Source organism: Oncorhynchus clarkii, chromosome 20 (genome assembly GCF_045791955.1).
Source record: "Oncorhynchus clarkii lewisi isolate Uvic-CL-2024 chromosome 20, UVic_Ocla_1.0, whole genome shotgun sequence".
Taxonomy (NCBI): Eukaryota; Metazoa; Chordata; class Actinopteri; order Salmoniformes; family Salmonidae; genus Oncorhynchus; species Oncorhynchus clarkii.
The window spans coordinates 41,889,071-41,907,754 of record NC_092166.1 but is presented as its reverse complement, the minus strand read 5'-3'; the positions used below and the strand labels follow the sequence as shown (position 1 = coordinate 41,907,754).

Here is an 18,684-nt window from a genome sequence, read left to right as displayed (position 1 = left end):
GTATACTGAGGGGGATGTCAGCGTAAATGTGTCAACATATTGGAGGTATTGGCAGCTGCATAGGCTATTCTCATTGAGCGTGGCGACATGCTGTTAACATTTTATCCACAAATCTGTCCATCACCGTTTTAATCTACTGGGAAGCCAACATTTTCCCAAACTGTTGGTTTAAATGCTGATTTGAGGATCCTTCTGGTTTATCGACCCCACCACTCACCGTCGCACAGAACGAGTTCTCGGCTGCGCCTCAAAAGGACAGTTTGAAATGTGCCAATTAAGATTATAGTTTTGAATAGGACGTGCGCATAGGCTCTAGTTTTAATGGAATAACCTGAAATGTGTTTTCAGCTCAGATTTACTTCGAGGCATTAGGCCTACAACGCAGCGTAGGCATAGCCTGTTACCTAGTGTTTTATTGCCTAGCCTAGTGTTTTTTTTCTAATTTTGTACATATTTTTTTATTGTATTCGTTCAGGTTCACGGTCTGAATGGTACGGTAAGTGTACCGTTACACCCCTAGTACACACCCTTATGTTATACTAGGGAAATTGTGTTTCGATAGAGCTTGGGTAATACACTGAGGTAAATCCTGTATGGAAATGCGCCGTAGAATTACTAGGGAAACTTAACTTGTCTCCATAGAGCTATGCTCCTGCCCTGTTGTTTCTGGCAGTGAGGGGCCCTGTCAGGGGGAGGGGGAAGGGGTTCTCTAACTGCAGCTTGCTTCATATGCACTCCAGCCCAGAGCCAACCAGCCAGTCAGGCAGCAGACTAAACACACACAAACACGCCTGTTCCCTTGTCTCACTACCTAAAGTTGACAGATAGACAGAGCTGGCTCCAACAACATAGAGGAAGGCGGGAGGATCGAGAGGAGAACATGGAGACGAGGTTGTTAGCATGGAACCAGGGTTGTGTCCCAAATGGCACCCTATTTTCTATATACAGCCTTATGAGCCTCGATCAAAAAGTAGTGCACTATATAGAGAATAGGGTGCCTTTTAGTGCTAGTAGTACATAAATACATTGACCAATGAGAAGATTAACTGCCCAGTGTCTAGTCTCCCAGAGCAACCAGGGGGATGTGTGTATGTACACACACACACACACAGGAACATATTAAAACTGCACATACTCTAGTCTCTGTACATCTCTTTTCTCCATCCTTCTCTCCTTCCACCATCTATCTCTCCATTATACATGATGCAAACGTGGGAAGAGGGAAAAGACCGTATTCCATTAAAGGAATCCTCTTCGCTCCCCTTTACTACTTCTATATCTGCAGCAGGTTCTGTAATGGCTGTCATTTCCATGGGGAAGCGATGACGTGCATCCTAAATAAATAATGCTTTTTATAGTGCACTACTTTTGACCAGTGCCCATTAGGGTCTGGTGAAAAGTAGAGCACTATGAAGGGAATAGGGTCAGGGTCTAAAATGAACACCCGCGACCTGCCAAATGTGGGTAGATTTTGGAATTGGCAGGTAATATGTATATTTCGCCAGCCACGTTGGTGCGTGGTCAGGGCTCCACAGCGCAAGCATTTCATTCGTAGTCAAGTATGAGCACAAATTCTAGCGAAATGAAGGAAGCAGTAGCTGTTTTCAAAGTCTTTCTGTCATTTTGTTTCATCGCTGGTGGCTAATCACACAGAACTATTAATCCTATAATACAGTTGAAGTTGGAAGTTTACATACACTTAGGTTGGAGTCATTAAAACTCGTTTTTCAACCACTCCACAAATGTCTTGTTAACAAACTATAGTTTTGACAAGTCGGTTAGGACATCTACTTTGTGCATGACACAAGTAATTTTTCTAACAATTGTTTACAGACAGATTATTTCACTTATAATTCACTGTATCACAATTCCAGTGGGTCAGAAGTTTACATACACTAAGTTGACTGTGCCTTTAAACAGCTTGGAAGATTCCAGAAAATGATGTCATGGCTTTAGAAGCTTCTGATAGGCTAATTGACATAATTTGAGTCAATTGCAGGAGTACCTGTGGTTGTATTTCAAGGCCTGCCTTCAAACTCAGTGCCTCTTTGCTTGACATCATGGGAAAATCAGAAGATATCAGCCAAGACATCAGAAAAATAATTGGAGACCTCCACAGGTCTGGTTCATCCTTGGTAGCAATTTCCAAACGCTTGAAGGTACCACATTCATCTGTACAAACAATCGTACTCAAGTATAAACACCATGCGTTCTGTCTCCTAGAGATGAACGTACTTTGGTGCGAAAAGTGCAAATCAATCCCAGAACAACAGCAAAGGACCTTGTGAAGATGCTGGAGGAAACCGGTACAAAAGTATCTATGTCCTAGATCGACATAACCTGAAAGGCCGCTCAGCAAGGACGAAGACATTGCTCCAAAACCGCCATAAAAAAGCCAGACTACAGTTTGCAACTGCACATGGGGACAAAGATTGTACTTTTTAGAGAAATGTCCTCTGGTCTGATGAAACAAAATAAAACGGTTTGGCCATAATGACCATTGTTGTGTTTGGAGGCTTGCAAGCCGAAGAACATCATCCCAACCGTGAAGCACAGGGGTGGCAGCATCATGTTGTGGGGGTGCTTTGCTGCAGGAGGGACTGGTGCACTTCACAAAATAGATGGCATCATGAGAAAGGATAATTGTGGATATATTGAAGCAACATCTGAAGACATCAGTCAGGAAGTTAAAGCTTGGTCGCAAATGGGTCTTCCAAATGGACAATGACCCCAAGCATACTTCCAAAGTTGTGGCAAATGCTACCAAATACTAATTGAGTGTAAGTAAAATTCTGACCCACTGGGAATGTGATGAAAGAAATAAAACCTGAAATAAATCACTACTATTATTCTGACATTTCACATTCTTAAAATAAAGTGGTGATCCTAACTGACCTAAGACAGGGAATTTTTACTAGGATTAAATATCAGGAATTGTGAAAAACTGAGTTTAAATGTATTTTGCTAATGTGTATATTAACTTCCGACTTCAACTGTTTATATCCCGCACAGCCACACTGCCTGGCTGGGGAGCTGTGCGCACTGTGATTCGGCTGAAGATCCATTTTTAGAAGCGCTGTGCACAGGCATGAAAGTTAGTGTAATTTTCTCAAAAGTACTAAAGTGAAACTTTATTCTTGTGTCTTGGCTATATACATTGTTTTGTTTACAAGAAAGGTTGTCTTCCAATGTTTGAGTTTGCTTCAACTGCTAGCAAAGATGCATCGGCTACTGGTCAGATTCTCTACCTCATAGGCACACTGTCACAAGACTTGAGAGTTTGAGTGCCCTGCCCTCGTTGCCACGGTAACCTCCCACCCTTAAAGTGACAGCTGCATATTTTTTTTGGTCTGGTCAGTAATACTCTGGTTACAAAAAAAAAGGAAATAAAATGTATCAATATACCACATCACTTCTTACCAGTAATACATGTCTGGTAAATCTGTGGCTGTTTTTTTGTTTCTTGTTGTCTACCTGCCACAGTGGCTGGTGGACCAAAAAGTTTGTTTTAGGCTCTGAATAGGGTGCTATGTGGGACGCACCCACCCATGGTTGTGTGTGATTAGGTATTCACACTGTCTGTGTGTGTTAATGGTATGCGTGGTGGTAGCTGGTTGCTCTCATGTCCCTTGTTTTAATGAAAGCAAGTTTGTCCTCATTTTGGTTGGTAGCTCCCATGTCAACATGGCTGCCAATGTGTTTGAATTTGAAGCTTGCTAGTTACAGTAGCAACAGTCTCGCATTACCTTACTACAAAGTCTCGTTCATCACTATGGCTTATTGGAAAAAAACACGAGGAAGCCTGGAAGCAGAGGCGATAGAGGCTGAGGATCTTCTGCGAGCTAGCTGCACTTACACCGTGTCCTCTCTTGTCATTAGGAGCCTCAGGAGAATCTCCTCCTCCAACCTTTTGGGCTCCCAGAATAGAACTGTTTTCCCTCCTTACCCAACTGGGTGCTGACAGTCAGGCCTCTAGTCGTGAGGTAGCTGAGGAAAACGCAGCCTTTAGGAGAAGTCAATATACAGTACTGTTGTATCTGTTGTCATAAACGGATAGTACACACTGCCTATTGCACATCACTGAGACACTACACACACAGCATGTGTGTCATCCATGGACATGAGGGGGGTTCAATCCTGTATAGTTTGGGCACGTTGGGGGTTTGAACGTTTAAACGGATCCTTAAAGTTAAGAAGAAGAAAATAAATATTTTGACATCGATGCAGAAAGTAAACAGTGTAGTGGTTCAATTTCTGCAACAATTTAGAGTGTTGAAGTTAGAGGCTCAACTTCTCCACTGTTATGGTGCCCTGGCTACCATGCTGTGAACAGCCTGAAGCGAACCTGTGAGGAGATGCTGTGTGAGAGCGTCGTGTTGCATCTCGCTCATCTCAGTATCCTAGCTTATTCATTGACGATAGGCCCTGCTTTACTGAAGTTGGGAGACATTGCAAGCCACGAAATTGCGAGATACAGCATTCCATTGCGAGATGCAGCTTTTGATTGCTGATAGATAGGCCTAGTGCACTGACTCTGCCTGGGGGTTGATCCTCTCTAGCTCGCTATGAAGATGCATGTATTTGTGTTCTCGGAAGTACGGCAACTAATCTTGAAACTCAGAAATAGGAGTTGATGTGCAAGGAGTCCACTACGTCATTGTCGTTAAGTTGGAGAAATGGCAGAGAAAGGCAAGCGACATGAACGAAGTGGAGAACCAGTCTTTTTTGTGTTTTGTTTAAACATTCAGATTTTTCTCTCCACCTGTCACATCCCTAATGTATGTTACTTTGTTGCTACTGGACTGTGAAGGTATGACGTGGGGCCATTATCAGCATGCTCGAGGGAGTGACACACTCTGTGTAGTGGCATCATCAGGGTTCCTGTGACACACAGGCTATGGTACCCATGGGCAGAGGGTCAGGGCCATCTGTCCACACACAGACACAGCTCCCAGCCTCTTCACTTGGGTCACTTCCTCCCCGTCACTGCTCTGCTTCCTGTAGCTCTGTAGCCTGATGACTCATGGATGGCTGTGTGTGTGTGTGTGTGTGTGTGTGTGTGTTACTTGCTTGTTGCATGCCCTCTGCTTCTCTCCTCTCAGCATCACAACAACATGACAGATTCATCATCAGATGGGATTCTGACTGACAGGAATCAATTCCTCCGTTTGTACATTCATTAGAGAAATACTACTGTACTGTACTCCCAAAGCAATATCCCCTGGTGTCTGTCCTGTCCGTCTGTCTATGTCCCTTTACTGTTTGTTTACGTTTGTGTGTACACTGGTGTGCTTACTGTGAGGTGCGTCATCATCCTGTCCTCCCACTCACTCTCTGTGTGTGTGTTTTTTGAGATGACTCAGAGGTAAGCAGTGACAGCTGGGTAATTCATTATCTAGACGAAACTAGGCTGCAGACTAGACGAAACTAGTCTTCAGCCTGGAGATGGCTGAAAAGGGAGAGATTGGACTGAGTGGCTGGGAGGGGCAGACGGAGTGTGTGTGACGCTGCCACTGATGACAGGCGTCTAGACAGTGCCCATGTGGCCTGAAAAATGTGCCTCAGGCCAGCAGCCAACTCTGGTCAGGAACAAACCTGTCCTTATCTCTCTCTCTGTGTGTGTGTGTGTGTTGACTGATATTTATCTGTATGTCTGTCTGCTTTTGTTTTTCCTTCCTGTGTTTGTGTCTGAAGGAAAGAGACAGAGGAACAGGTGTGTGTCTGTGTGTTTGTTTAACCAGACAGTCACAAGGGTTCTTTCAGCATGTTTTTCTTAGGGCACAGAGAGAATGAAGTGAGAGAGAGACACACACACACAGAGTGAACTCTGATACTGCTCTAACAACAGTGAGCTCTGGAACAGGATGTGGTAGACTGCAGACAGGGCGGACCCACTGACTGCTGTGTCTTTTTCTCCCTTGTTCTCTGTCTGGGAGAGGGAGAATGCTAACCCAAACAGAGTTTTACTTCCTTGTAGAGACCAGCTCCTTTGTCTTTTCCTGGCCCCTTCTTCTTTTAACCGTCTAGAGTCTAAGCCCTGTCTAATCCAGGGGAGGGGGGTTCTAGGGTAACATATGGAATTGTTTTAAGATGGTCATGCCAATGATCATTTAGCTATTTGATTTAGAATTTTAAGACCCCTTAAATATATATATTTTTAAATTATTGGATGAAAGAATGAATTTGGCATTACTGCTATTAGCCAATGCAAATGCATTGACTAACATATTCACTACATGGAACACCAGATATCCCCCCCAAAAATCTAAAATACTTTTTTTCCTGAAGTGTCTGCCATATATCTGAGAGATATAAGAAAGATCAGGAAACTTTTAAATTGTTTAATATATATATATATATACACACACACACACACACAGCCTTTTCCTAAAATGGATTCAAATATTTTTTTCCCCTCATCAATCTACACACAATATCCCATAACGACAAAGCGAAAACAGGATTGTAGAAATGTTTTATAATTTATTTGAACCCCCACCTATTACATACCCTTTTTCAATGAGACTCGAAATTGAACGCAGGTGCATCCTGTATCCATTGATCGTCCTTGATGTTTCTACAACTTGGAGTTCACCTGTGATAAATTCAATTGATTGGACATGATTTGGAAAGGTGCGCACCTGTCTATATACAGCTCCCACAGTTGATAGTGCATGAAACCAAGCTTGAACTCTTTGGCCTGAATGCCAAGTGCCACGTCGGGAGGAAACCTGGCACCATCCCAAGGGTGAAAGCATGGTGGTGGCAGCATCATGCTGTGGGGATGCCTGTTGCGCATGGCACCGCACAAAAATCGGTCAGAATTTTGAAACTATCTAACCAGGAACAACTTCTAGTTGATGATAATCCTAGTCATATTAGTAACCCTGCTAGTTGATGATAATCCTAGTCATATTAGTAACCCTGCTAGTTGATGATAATCATATTAGTAACCCTGCTAGTTGATGATAATCCTAATCCTATAAATAACCCTGCTAGTTGATGCATCTTTAGGTCTCCCCTCTTCATTTGTAATGGATATTTTAATTTCTGACACATGAAACCACTCACAGGTGCCTTTGAGAACAATGTTTTCCCACTAATTATGTTTTGGAACATTTCCGCATTGCCTACATCCATTTCTGCATTGCTGAGCTTATAATATGAGGTAGACAAAATGATAACCCATTGTTGGTGTTATTTAACATGGATGAAGTGGTGATACATGTGTACAATTGAACCTTACATGGCATGATGAATACAAAAAGACCACCATTGAACCTGGTGTGTTTTTTTACAGTTCCTAGGTTCATTGTACTTAGAGTTAACTATTGGTCTTCTTGACTCTAATGCAGTTTCTTTTTACTGGCTTCATTGGGGAGTATTTTACATCAGATTGATCTTAAATTGGTCAGCGGTGTTGAAAACATTATTATGGGATCATGCGTTAACTTCTCCAGCTGACATTATAGTAATCGATATTTAGTTTTTTAGAAGATAAATACACATTTTATTTCATTAGAGACAAATGCATAGTATCGTATGAACTGAAAGAAGCCAATAATTTCTCAATAAAAATGGAAAATAGAAAAAATTTTTAGAGTCCACACTACAACAAAGAAATACTTAAATGCACGTGTTTTTATCCTTGAAAAATGACATTGAAATGCTGTAAATTTCTATGGAGGCTGTTCCTTGGGAGTGTCATTACTGACGGACGGCGCCCCCTGTCATTCATCTAGTGAATACATGTATATCATTGGTCTGACCCTCCTCAGCAGTGGATGAGATGTGGAGTAGAGACATGAACCCTGGCAGTTTGTGTGTTTGTGGCTGGTAGATTATAACAGTAGGGAAAAGCTGTTCCTGTGCCTAGAATACTAATCCACATTGTCATGCAGCTTGTGGGTCTCCCACATAGCTACTTGTGTGTGTGTGTATATATAGATATATAAGCACACATGCTCACACACTACAGAGTCACGCAATAATCCGTTTGTGTGTATGTATATGTTTAATTTAGTTTATTAGTCACATGCACAGGGTTAAAGCTGTGTCCTGGAGTACAGGCAGTGAGCACCCAATGGTGCGTTGGGCTGAGCGCACCACCCTCGTTGGCACCACCCTCACCCTCGGCGGTGGAGTTGCCTTACCAGGCCGTGATGCAGCCCGACAGTATGCTCTATGGTGCTCCTGTAGAACACTGTGTGCCCTCGGGGATGTGTCACATCAGCACAGATTACTAATGGTTCCCTGTTTCTCCCTGGTGTTTGTGTGGTTTAATATGAGATGGAGGTGATGGAGAGAAAAAGGGGGAGAGATGAATGGAGAGAGAGGGGGACAGACTGCCTCACCACTGCAGTGGCTGATTTGTTGTTGCTTATCTTTTCTCTCGCTCGCAGTGTGCACTGCCTCTGAGAAATACAGCAAAACATTTCAGACACAGATAGCGCACCCCATACACACACTCGGAAATATTCACACTGGCTTCCACTGCTGAGGAGGGTCAGGCCAATGATATACATGTAAACACACACATGGCCAAGCCTAATGCATAAACACACACATTAGAGGTCGACCGATTATGATTTTTCAACGCCGATACCGATTATTAGAGGACAAAAAAAGCCGATACCAATTTATCGGCCGATTTTTAAAAATAAATAAATAAATAAATATATATTAAAAAAATTGAAAAAAATAAATATAATAATAATAATAATTGTGTGTGTGTGTGTGTGTGTGGTGTGTGTGTGTGTGTGTGTGTATATGTATATGTATATGTGTATATATATATGTATATGTGTATATATATATATGTGTATGTGTATATATATATATATATATATATAATATGACTACTAATTATTTACTTATTTGTAATAATGACAATTACAACAATACTGAATGAACACTTATTTTAATGTAATTCATCAATAAAATCTATTTAGCCTCAAGTAAATAATGAAACGTGGTTTAAATAATGCAAAAACAAAGTGTTGGAGAAGAAAGTAAAAGTGCAATGTAAGAAAGCTAACGTTTCAGTTCCTTGCTCAGAACATGAGAACATATGAAAGCTGGTGGTTCCTTTAACATGAGTCTTCAATATTCCCAGGTAAGAAGTTTTAGGTTGTAGTTATTATAGGAATTATAGGACTATTTCCCTCTATACCATTTGTATTTCATTAACCTTTGACTATTGGATGTTCTTATAGGCACTTTAGTATTGCCCGTGTAACAGTATAGCTTCCGTCCCTCTCCTCGCTCCTCCCTGGGCTCGAACCAGCAACACAACAACAATTAGCGCGCGCTAACTAGCTGGCCATTTCACTTCGGTTACACCAGCCTCATCTCTGGAGTTGATAGGCTTGAAGTCATAAACGGCGCAATGCTTGACGCACAACAAAGAGCTGCTGGCAAAACGCCCGAAAGTGCTGTTTGAATGAATGCTTACGTGCCTGCTTCTGCCTACCACCGCTCAGTCAGATACTTAGATACTTGTATGCTCAGTCAGATTATATGCAACGCAGGACACGCTAGTTAATATCATCAACCATGTGTAGTTAACTAGTGATTATGATTGATTCTTTTTTATAAGATAAGTTTAATGCTAGCTAGCAATTTACCTTGGCTTACTGCATTCGCGTAACAGTCCTTGTGGAGTGCAACAAGAGAGAGGCAGGTCGTTAATTGCGTTGGACTAGTTAACTGTAAGGTTGCAAGATTGGATCCCCCAAGCTGACAATGTGAAAATCTGTCGTTCTGCCCCTGAATGAGGCAGTTAACCTGTTGCGACGAGCAATCCCGTATCCGGGAGCGTAATTATAGCCTCAAGCTCATTACCATAACGCAACGTTAACTATTCATGAAAATCGCAAATGAAATGAAATAAATATATTGGCTCAGCCTTTTGTTAACAACACTGTCATCTCAGATTTTCAAAAAATGCTTTTCAACCATAGCTACACAAGCATTTGTGTAAGAGTATTGATAGCTAGCATAGCATTAAGCCTAGCATTCAGCAGGCAACATTTTCACAAAAACAAGAAAAGCATTCAAATAAAATAATTTACCTTTGAAGAACTTCGGATGTTTTCAATGAGGAGACTCTGTTAGATAGCAAATGTTCAGTTTTTCCAAAAAGATTATTTGTGTAGGAGAAATCGCTCTGTTTTGTTCGTCACGTTTGGCTAAGAAAAAACCCCGAAAATTCAGTCATTACAACGCAAACTTTTTTCCAAATTAACTCCATAATATCGACAGAAACATGGCAAACGTTGTTTAGAATCAATCCTCAAGGTGTTTTTCACATATCTATTCGATGATAAATCACTCGTGGCTGTTTGTTTTCTCCTCTGTTCAAAATGAAAAAATGCACGCACCTGGAGATTACGCAATAGTTTCGACGAAGGACACCGAGCGGACACCTGGTAAATGTAGTCTCTTATGGTCAATTTTCCAATGATATGCCTACAAATACGTCACAATGCTGCAAACACCATGAGGAAACAACAGAAAGTGTAGGCTCATTCACAGCCATATAAGGAGACATTGGAACACAGCGCATTCGAAATCTGGCTCACTTCCTGTATGAAATTTCATCTTGGTTTCGCCTGTAGCATTAGTTCTGTGGCACTCACAGACAATATCTTTGCAGTTTTTTAAACGTCAGTGTTTTCTTTCCAAAGCTGTCAATTATATGCATTGTCGAGCATCTTTTCGTGACAAAATATCTTGTTTAAAACGGGAACGTTTTTCATCCAAAAATGAAATACTGCCCCCAGAGGTTCTAGGCTGTCATTGAAAATAAGAATGTGTTCTTAATTAACTGACCTGCCTAGTTAAATAAAGGTATAAAAAAATATATATATATATATATATATATATATATATATATATATATATATATATATATATATTATTTATTTATTTTAAATCGGCGCCCAAAAATACAGATTTCCGATTGTTATAACTTGAAATCGGCCCTAATTAATCGGCCATTCCGATTAATCGGTCGACCTCTAACACACATACACCTCTCTCTCGCTTACCTACTACTGGCTTCTCTCACGCTCTTCATCCCTCCTTCCCTTAGCTGCGTGTTAGAAATGTTATTGAGCTGTGAACCGTCCTGTTGCATTAGTACTGTGTGTGTGTCAGCCCTGTCTGTCCGCGATGAGCATTAACACATTAGCTCATGGCCTCTTGCTGAGAGTGACCTGGATAAAAACACGCACGCACACAACCGGCAGCAGCTTCAGCAGAGCGAGATTGGACTGCGTGGATGGGAGTGGCAGACATTTTTGTTGCAGCCCCATACATAAAACAACTGATGCCTGTGTGTGCAGTCAATGCTGTTTCCCCCCCCAAAAAATAATTGAAAAGTCCTGGAAAATAACATCTTGAAAAGAGTGGAAGTCTCTGGCTAATCTGCGCCATAACACAGAGGCCCGTCTCGCTCTCTCTCCAGTGTCTAACCCTCCTCTCTCTCTCTCTCTCTCTCTCTCTCTCTCTGGAAGATGGAAGATAAGGACAGGGACACCCAGGTGAGGAGATCGCGTCCTCCTGAGCCTCTGGTTTCTCCTAACAGTAAACTGGCCGACAGCGATGCAGCAACCAAGGTACACACACACACACACACACACACACACACACACACAGGAAGCGGTGTACTGCTGACGATGTAACATTGAATCGACTACACCCCCCCCCCCCCTCCCAACCTTCCTCGAATCCCCTACGACCCTAACCCAACCCCCCCGTACCATGTAAACCCCACACAAACTGGGGTCAGCCCCTAAAACACACTCCTATTTGAAAAAGCACGCCATGCTCTCTCTCCTTTTCTCTTCTCACCCTCCCCTAAACACACACAGCCATTGAAAAATCCATGTGTTTTTATCACAATCTTCTCAAACATGCACACACAATTATAGCTACAAACATTGACATTCAGATATAGGTTTAATATAATAATAAATTAATAAACATCTACAGATCTCTCCTTTTTGGTTTTTATCTTTGATTTTTTTTTATTTTTTATCTACAGTATATTACCATGTGTATTAATGTATTATTATGTTGTTTACAGGCTAAAGCCCAGGCTACTCTGGTGTTCAACCGCCTGTTCCCCCACATTAAGGAAGAGCCTGGCCACCCTGCCATGGTCCATCCCAGGTACTTTTGTTTTCCTATTTTCATATATTTTAGCCCACAATGGAGGCTAATCTTCCAAGAGTCCTGGGGACTGGCTAGCTACAGTCTTCCTCCTGGGAAGACCTGGCCCTTGAGAATCCATTCCAAGTAACTTTCCCAACGTCCTCTCGGGGAGCGTTACTAGAGCAGCGCTGAAATCCCGCTCTGCCTCTTTACCCTGCCTCTAGTTAACCCGCCCGTGGGCCCGTGCCAGCGTGACCTTTTGTGTTCTTCTGATCAGTAATCGGTTCCAGATTCATGTGGAGACTAGCTGGATTATAGGAGGCATGGCAGCATGTGACCACAGGGAGGAAACAGACAGGCTAGACTATGGGATTACAACTGACCGCTCGACAGGACATGTCTGCCTTAGACTTCAGACCAAAGCTGGTTTCCCCGCATTCGGTGGTTTTTTACAGTGGTCGTTACTGAAGTGCAACTTTAGAACCGAGTGTTTTCTAGAACACCAGGGAGTCTCGCTAGCCTGTGAAAACTTGCCCCATATTAAAGGTGTGCACTATGCAGAAGTCGATCTGACATTTCGCGGTTGCTAAAATTCAAATAGTTTTGGGCCTACCGAGTGCCGTAGCGGGCTAAGGCAGTGCCGTAGCAGTGCTGAGTCCTGGGGCCGTGGCCAGGAGCCTCATAGGACGGAGCACAATTTGGCCCAGCGCCGTCTGGGTTAGGGGAGGGTTTGGTCGGGGAGCTCATCACGCTCGCGTGTTAAGAAGCGGCGTGTTAAGAAGCGGCGTGTTAAGAAGCGGCGTGTTAAGAAGCGGCGTGTTAAGAAGCGGCGTGTTAAGAAGCGGCGTGTTAAGAAGCGGCGTGTTACGAAGCGGCGTGTTACGAATATAGTATATCCATTTTAGTGCAACTTGGATGCCAAAAATGCACAAGTGGTATACGTAGAATAACGGTGAGCATGTGTAACTCTGTACCTGTATATATTTGATAATGTCTACTCTCTCTTTCTCTCTCTCCCTAGTCACTTCCTGTATACATATGATAAGATGGTGGCTCCTAACGTGTCTCTGAGGGGTCAGCCGGAGGTCAGCCCTGAGGTACTGGGGGTGCTGCTCAAACACCACTACAGCAGGAGACTGACCCACGGCCACGGCGACACTGCTATGGGTCAGTACCCCACACACACACACACACACACACATGGATGAATCAGCCATGCTGCTGCACCCTCCTGTCACACAGGTTGTAAATTAGTGCGTTAAAGTACCAGGTCGTGTCCCAAATGTCAACCTATTCCCTATAGAGCACTACTTTTGACCAGAGCTCTGTGGGCCAAAAGTCTATGGGTCAAAAGTAGTGCACTATAAAGTGAATAGGGCTGCCATTGGGGGTTCAGCCCTAGAAGTGCGTGTGTATGAGGGGACCATTTGTATGGGTGAATATGTGGTGTCGGGTTGTTAGGTGAATGGTTCTTCTCCAGCTGTGTGGGAGGATGTGTGTATTTGTCCATATATCTGCGTTGCACATGCATGTGTGTGGGTTGGCTATGCTGTGTAGGTGGATGAGACTTTGTACTGCTTCCATCTCTCAACTTCCCTCTCTTCTTCTTCTCCTTCTTCCTCCTCAGATCTCCACGCCTCTCCTGTAGTTGACGAGACCAAGTCTCAGCAGCGCGTCGTTTCCGCTGCCGACCGGGAGCGCCAGCAGCCAGTTTCCATGGAGACCAGCCCCGGCAACAAGAGTTATTCTGCTGTAGCGGGAGCCGCGGCGACTGCGGCGGTAGCGTCATCGGTCGCGGCGCTGGGGAGTAAAGATGTTCTGTCTTCAGGTTGTGAGGACGACAAGGACAGGATCGTAGTGGAGATCGTTCAGATGTACAGCAGACAGCAGGAGAAACTGCACTCCACCCTGCACAAACAACTGCATCTAGAGATGGTGAGACACAAGACACAGTGAGACAACTAGGGGTTGTCTACTCCACCCATAGAAACAGATTTAGCCAGGGAGTCAATAGCATAAAACAATATTTCTCAATCTGTTCATCAGGGACTCCTCAGGTCTTCTTAGTTCCTGCCCAGCACTAACACTCCTGATTCAATCAACAAGAGGGCTTGGTAGACCAAAGAACCAAGATGTTAGGTTGTCTCGAAAATATTGAGTCCCTTCAATTCATTGAATTCCACATGTTGAATTTAAAGAAATCACGCATCAGGTATAGGACAGCATTTCAAAAGCATTTAGTATGTCCTTGTACACCTCAATGAGCTGAACTGCTTATGGGGAATGTACCATCCCCTGTATCTCTCTCTTTCTGTGTCTGTCTCTCGCTCCCTCTGTCTCTGTGTAATATAGTGTAATTTAGAGCTATGTAACTGACCATGCCCCCCTCCGTCTCTAGGAGTTGGAGGCGCTGCGTGGAGGCGAGGCTGCCAGGCTGCAGCAGTTGTCTGCAGAGCAGCGTGAGCTGCAGAGTGAACTGGAGGCAGTCCACACTGAGCACACTCAGAAACTGGGGCAGGTGAGGGAGGAACAGAGGGAGTTGGAGCACCGGCTGGAACAGCTGCGACAGCAGAGCTGTGTGTGTGACAACAGCATACACACACACCAGGAGGCACACTACGCCAATCAGGTAGGCACTGGAGATACACACACATACACACACCACCACATCCTGCTTGACCTCAGACAACACAACACTTAGTCATTCTGGGAAAATATACTCATATCTGTTTGTGACACTGTAGTGGTGTGTAGAGGACACTGGGTCTTTGTTTGGGTTTCCAGTACAGAGCTTTATTTTCAGATAGTGCTGCTGGGCTCAGCTCAGGGAGGAATGTACACACACACACACACACACCCCTCCTGTCCTGCTGTCTGTCTCCTTCAGCCTTGGTGTCTGGCTCAGACTGTCTGGCTGTGTGTTTCTGTGTGTGTGTGTCCAAGTGTGTGTGTGTGTCCAAGTGTGTGAGTGTCTGTGCTGTTCAGACAGTTCAGACTAACCTGACCTCATCTCTCTTACGTCCTCCCTTCCTCCTCCTCTTTAGCTGGCAGAGCTGCGTGGGAGGTTGGATGGTGTGGAGGCTGACAGGGAGGAGCTCCAGGAGGAGTTGAAGAGGGAGCGGGACGCCCGGGAGAAGCTGGAGAGAATCATCTCTCAGCTCAAACACCAGATGGACCAGACGGCCTCTTCCTTGTCTTCCTCGGCCACCACAATTGCTACAGGGAGCCCCTCTTCAAACCCCACCCCCTCCACACAAGCACCCCACACAGAGGGACACATTGCAAGCCTCGAGCAGCAGAACGGCCACGCTCAGAAGTAGCCCCTCACGAAACTCCCCTTTTCCATTTGTCTCTCAACCCCCCCCCCCCCAAGCGCCCTGTTTTGTTCCTCCAACTCACTCCCTCATCCCTCACCTCCTGCTGGCAGAGACTGTCAGCCCTAGACAGACAGACAGACAGACAGACAGACAGACAGACAGACAGAGTACTCTGTCCCCCAAGGCTGCTTCTCTGCTCTGTCTCACCCGCTTCCTTCCTGGTCCCTCCCTCGTCTTTACTTCTTTGGAAAAGGAACTCCCGTTGGTTTTTATTTAACATCTCATGAAATGAGTTTTATGTTTGTTTTTTATTCCTCCTCACACCCCCTATCCTTAAACAGTATTTACATTTTGGGAAGTATATGTTTGTTTTAATTTATAGTTTTACTGAACAAACTAATGACTGCTTGGCAGACCGATAGGAGTTGGATGTTTTTAGGACCCTTTCCTCCATCCCTCCCTCCTTCCTTGGACTTGATGTTTTGTCGCCCCCATAGTGACCGGGAAGTCAGTCAGACAGAAAGACAGTTCTCTCCTGCACCACTCGACTCTGTTCTGAACTCTGGTTACACTAGCGCTCAGTCGCTCTTTCTACTACTACCTTGCACGCCAACTGGAGCCAAGATGGTGCCCGTGTGGGTGCTCTCAATCTTTGTACATACACCCAGCCCAGCCATTCTGGACCAGCTACCAGCCACACACAGCAGTAGACTGCATTGACAGACATTTTCATTTCACCTTTGTCTGTTTTTGTACTCTAATTCTTGGTAAGAAGAGAAGTTGAAAGACAAAAGTTCTACATGTGTAAAACAAAGGTATAGGAAAACGTTATTGTACAGAACATTTGCAGTCGTCATTGTTAAGCCTACTGAAAATGCTGAAGTGATATTAAGATGTAAAGACATATGAGTGATGTGACTCTGAGGACTGCTTAGGTTGTTGTGGTCTGGAACAACAACAAACCCCTGAACTAGTCTGGCTCGGTCACTCACACACATACACACACACACACCAAATTTCCTTGTAGAAATCTGCAGTTTGTCCTGTTTTAGTTTTGATTTCCCTGTTGGCAGCAGTTGGTGTGTTTGCCATCCTCATCTCTCCTTCTCGTGAGAGCAGCAGAACCTAGCTGTCTGCTTGGTGGAATGTGGGTCACAGGTGAATGGAATTAGTGCAGATTGACAGAGTGTGGTGTGGGCTGGCTGCTGCCTTGGATCCAGGCCCCTGCTTCCTCCGCGTTATTCCAACTCACTGAACAAACAGATCCTGAGAGGGAGGAGGGAAAGACCAGGATTCAGGGAGGGAGGTACAGTCAAGCGGAGAGAAATGGAGGCGGGGGAAGAGAGGAGTGAGAGAGAAAGGGGATTGAGGTAGTGCAGGGGGCTGATGCCCCCTCTCTCTTGAGCTGGGTGGGCCGGGTGCGGGTGATGAGGAGGAGAGAGGAGCCTCTTTTGTCCTGTCAGAATTGGGGCAGTTTCTATAGTCTGGGGCCTCTCTCTCTCCTTCCCCCGGGGAGCTGGTACAGGAGCCCCTCTCTCTGCCCCACACACACATCGCCATCTCTCCCTCCCACAAACGTACACACAGAACTGGGGTTTTGTCTAGTTGCCAGACAGTCTTTCTTTTATAGCCTCCAGGCAGAGCCAGGCAGCGTGTAAATAGTTGTTTAAAAGAGGTTTTGGCCTTGGCTTTAACTACAAGCTGCTTTTTTATGCATCTGCTGTACATGCAAGTTGATAGACATTCCACTGTGCTCAACCATTCAATGCAGATCTCTAAAGAGAATTCCCTACAACATACTCAATGCTCTGCCAGAGTACTAAAGTATAGTAGGTCTTATTTTGTAATCGAGTTTCAACTAAGCTACAAAAAGTTATTTTCATGAGGAGAAAAACGACAACGATGAAACTAACACCCTTGGTGTGTGACGTGAAGTTCACTCGCATGTAGAAAAATCCAATCCATACTGCAAATGTACGTTCTCTACCGACCATTGTTCCATATAAACCTTTCTTGGAAATTGTAAACAAAAGAAATAAATAAAAAATATATTTAATGTATTAATTAAAGATTTATATTCACTTTGTACATACATTAGTCATTTAATATATTTACTGTGTTGTTATGGGATGATCTTTTAAAGGTAATTATAATATTAACTAGGCCAGGCCCAAAGCTCTAAACAGCCCTGATGTTTTTGTTAACTCTGAATTCTTCAAAGATTCACTTAACTTGTTGTTTACCCTGTTAAAGGGACAATACGCAGCGGAGTGACTTCCTGTTCACACATTTATCAACAACCTAATTCAAGATTGACACTTGGCTCTTAAAAATAAAAAAAGGGCCATGCCTACATTGGGACTAACCAATAGTGGCAGATTTGAATTTGTTGTCGCTCTGCTGTGTACGATGATATCATATTGCACCTTTTTAAAGGATGTAATCTTGCTGTTGGGAGTTGAAATGCATGGTGTTCAGATGTGACCACCTGACACAGGACAGAGGTCAGAGTTGAATAGGAAAGAAAGAGCGTTGTTACAGCACTTCCCCAGAACTGATTGCTTTCATTTAGTTTCTTTTGTGGATGATTTCACCTTGATAGACTGTAATAATGATGTATAATCTTTCTCCCTTAATACCTTCCCTTTTTGTACGCTAAACCCTCAACCCAGACAATTTGAAAATGCACCAAACATTTGTTTAGAGAGAAAAAAAGAAACTGAAAACAAACAAAACTAAAGTTTGCATATAACGAGTTGTTTTGTTAGGTCAATGATTTCTTACTTCTCACTGAGCCACTCAATTGATACGTTTTTGTAAAAAATAAATAAAAAGAGCCTGTCCTAAATGGCACCCTATTCCTGATTTGTAGTGCACTATATAGGGAATATGTTGCCATTTGGGATGCCACCAGTGTCTCCAACGTACAAGTTGTTGACCTGTCTCACTACTAGCAAGGAGACGCAATGGCTGAGGGCATCTGAGCTAGTTTGACCGTTGAAATATACTTCTGGCTTTAGAAGATGGCTAAATAGAACTAAAGTCCAACTACCTAATCATACCATACAAATGTAGCCTCATGAGATTCTGCAAAGATGAGAGAGAAGTGTGTGTGTGTGTGTGTGTCGAGTTTGTGTCTGACTGACTCTATGCCATCGATTTGAAAGTGACCGAAGCACAGTAGCTATGAAAAAGCGAGAGACTTATT

The 18,684-nt window shown here is 43.7% G+C and overlaps 1 protein-coding gene across 1 annotated transcript in view; it reads left to right on the top strand.

Moving 5' to 3' along the window:
* Nucleotides 1-17,523, top strand: part of LOC139376373 (ski-like protein) — a 31,960-nt gene extending 14,437 nt beyond the window's left edge. Inside the window, exons 3-8 of the mRNA XM_071118886.1 lie at nucleotides 11,520-11,621; nucleotides 12,092-12,177; nucleotides 13,181-13,326; nucleotides 13,787-14,094; nucleotides 14,558-14,788; nucleotides 15,204-17,523. Coding sequence (XP_070974987.1) covers nucleotides 11,520-11,621; nucleotides 12,092-12,177; nucleotides 13,181-13,326; nucleotides 13,787-14,094; nucleotides 14,558-14,788; nucleotides 15,204-15,479 — 1,149 coding nt within the window. The 3' untranslated portion in view covers nucleotides 15,480-17,523. The remainder of the gene's footprint in view (nucleotides 1-11,519; nucleotides 11,622-12,091; nucleotides 12,178-13,180; nucleotides 13,327-13,786; nucleotides 14,095-14,557; nucleotides 14,789-15,203) is intronic.
* Nucleotides 17,524-18,684: the final 1,161 nt, after the last annotated feature.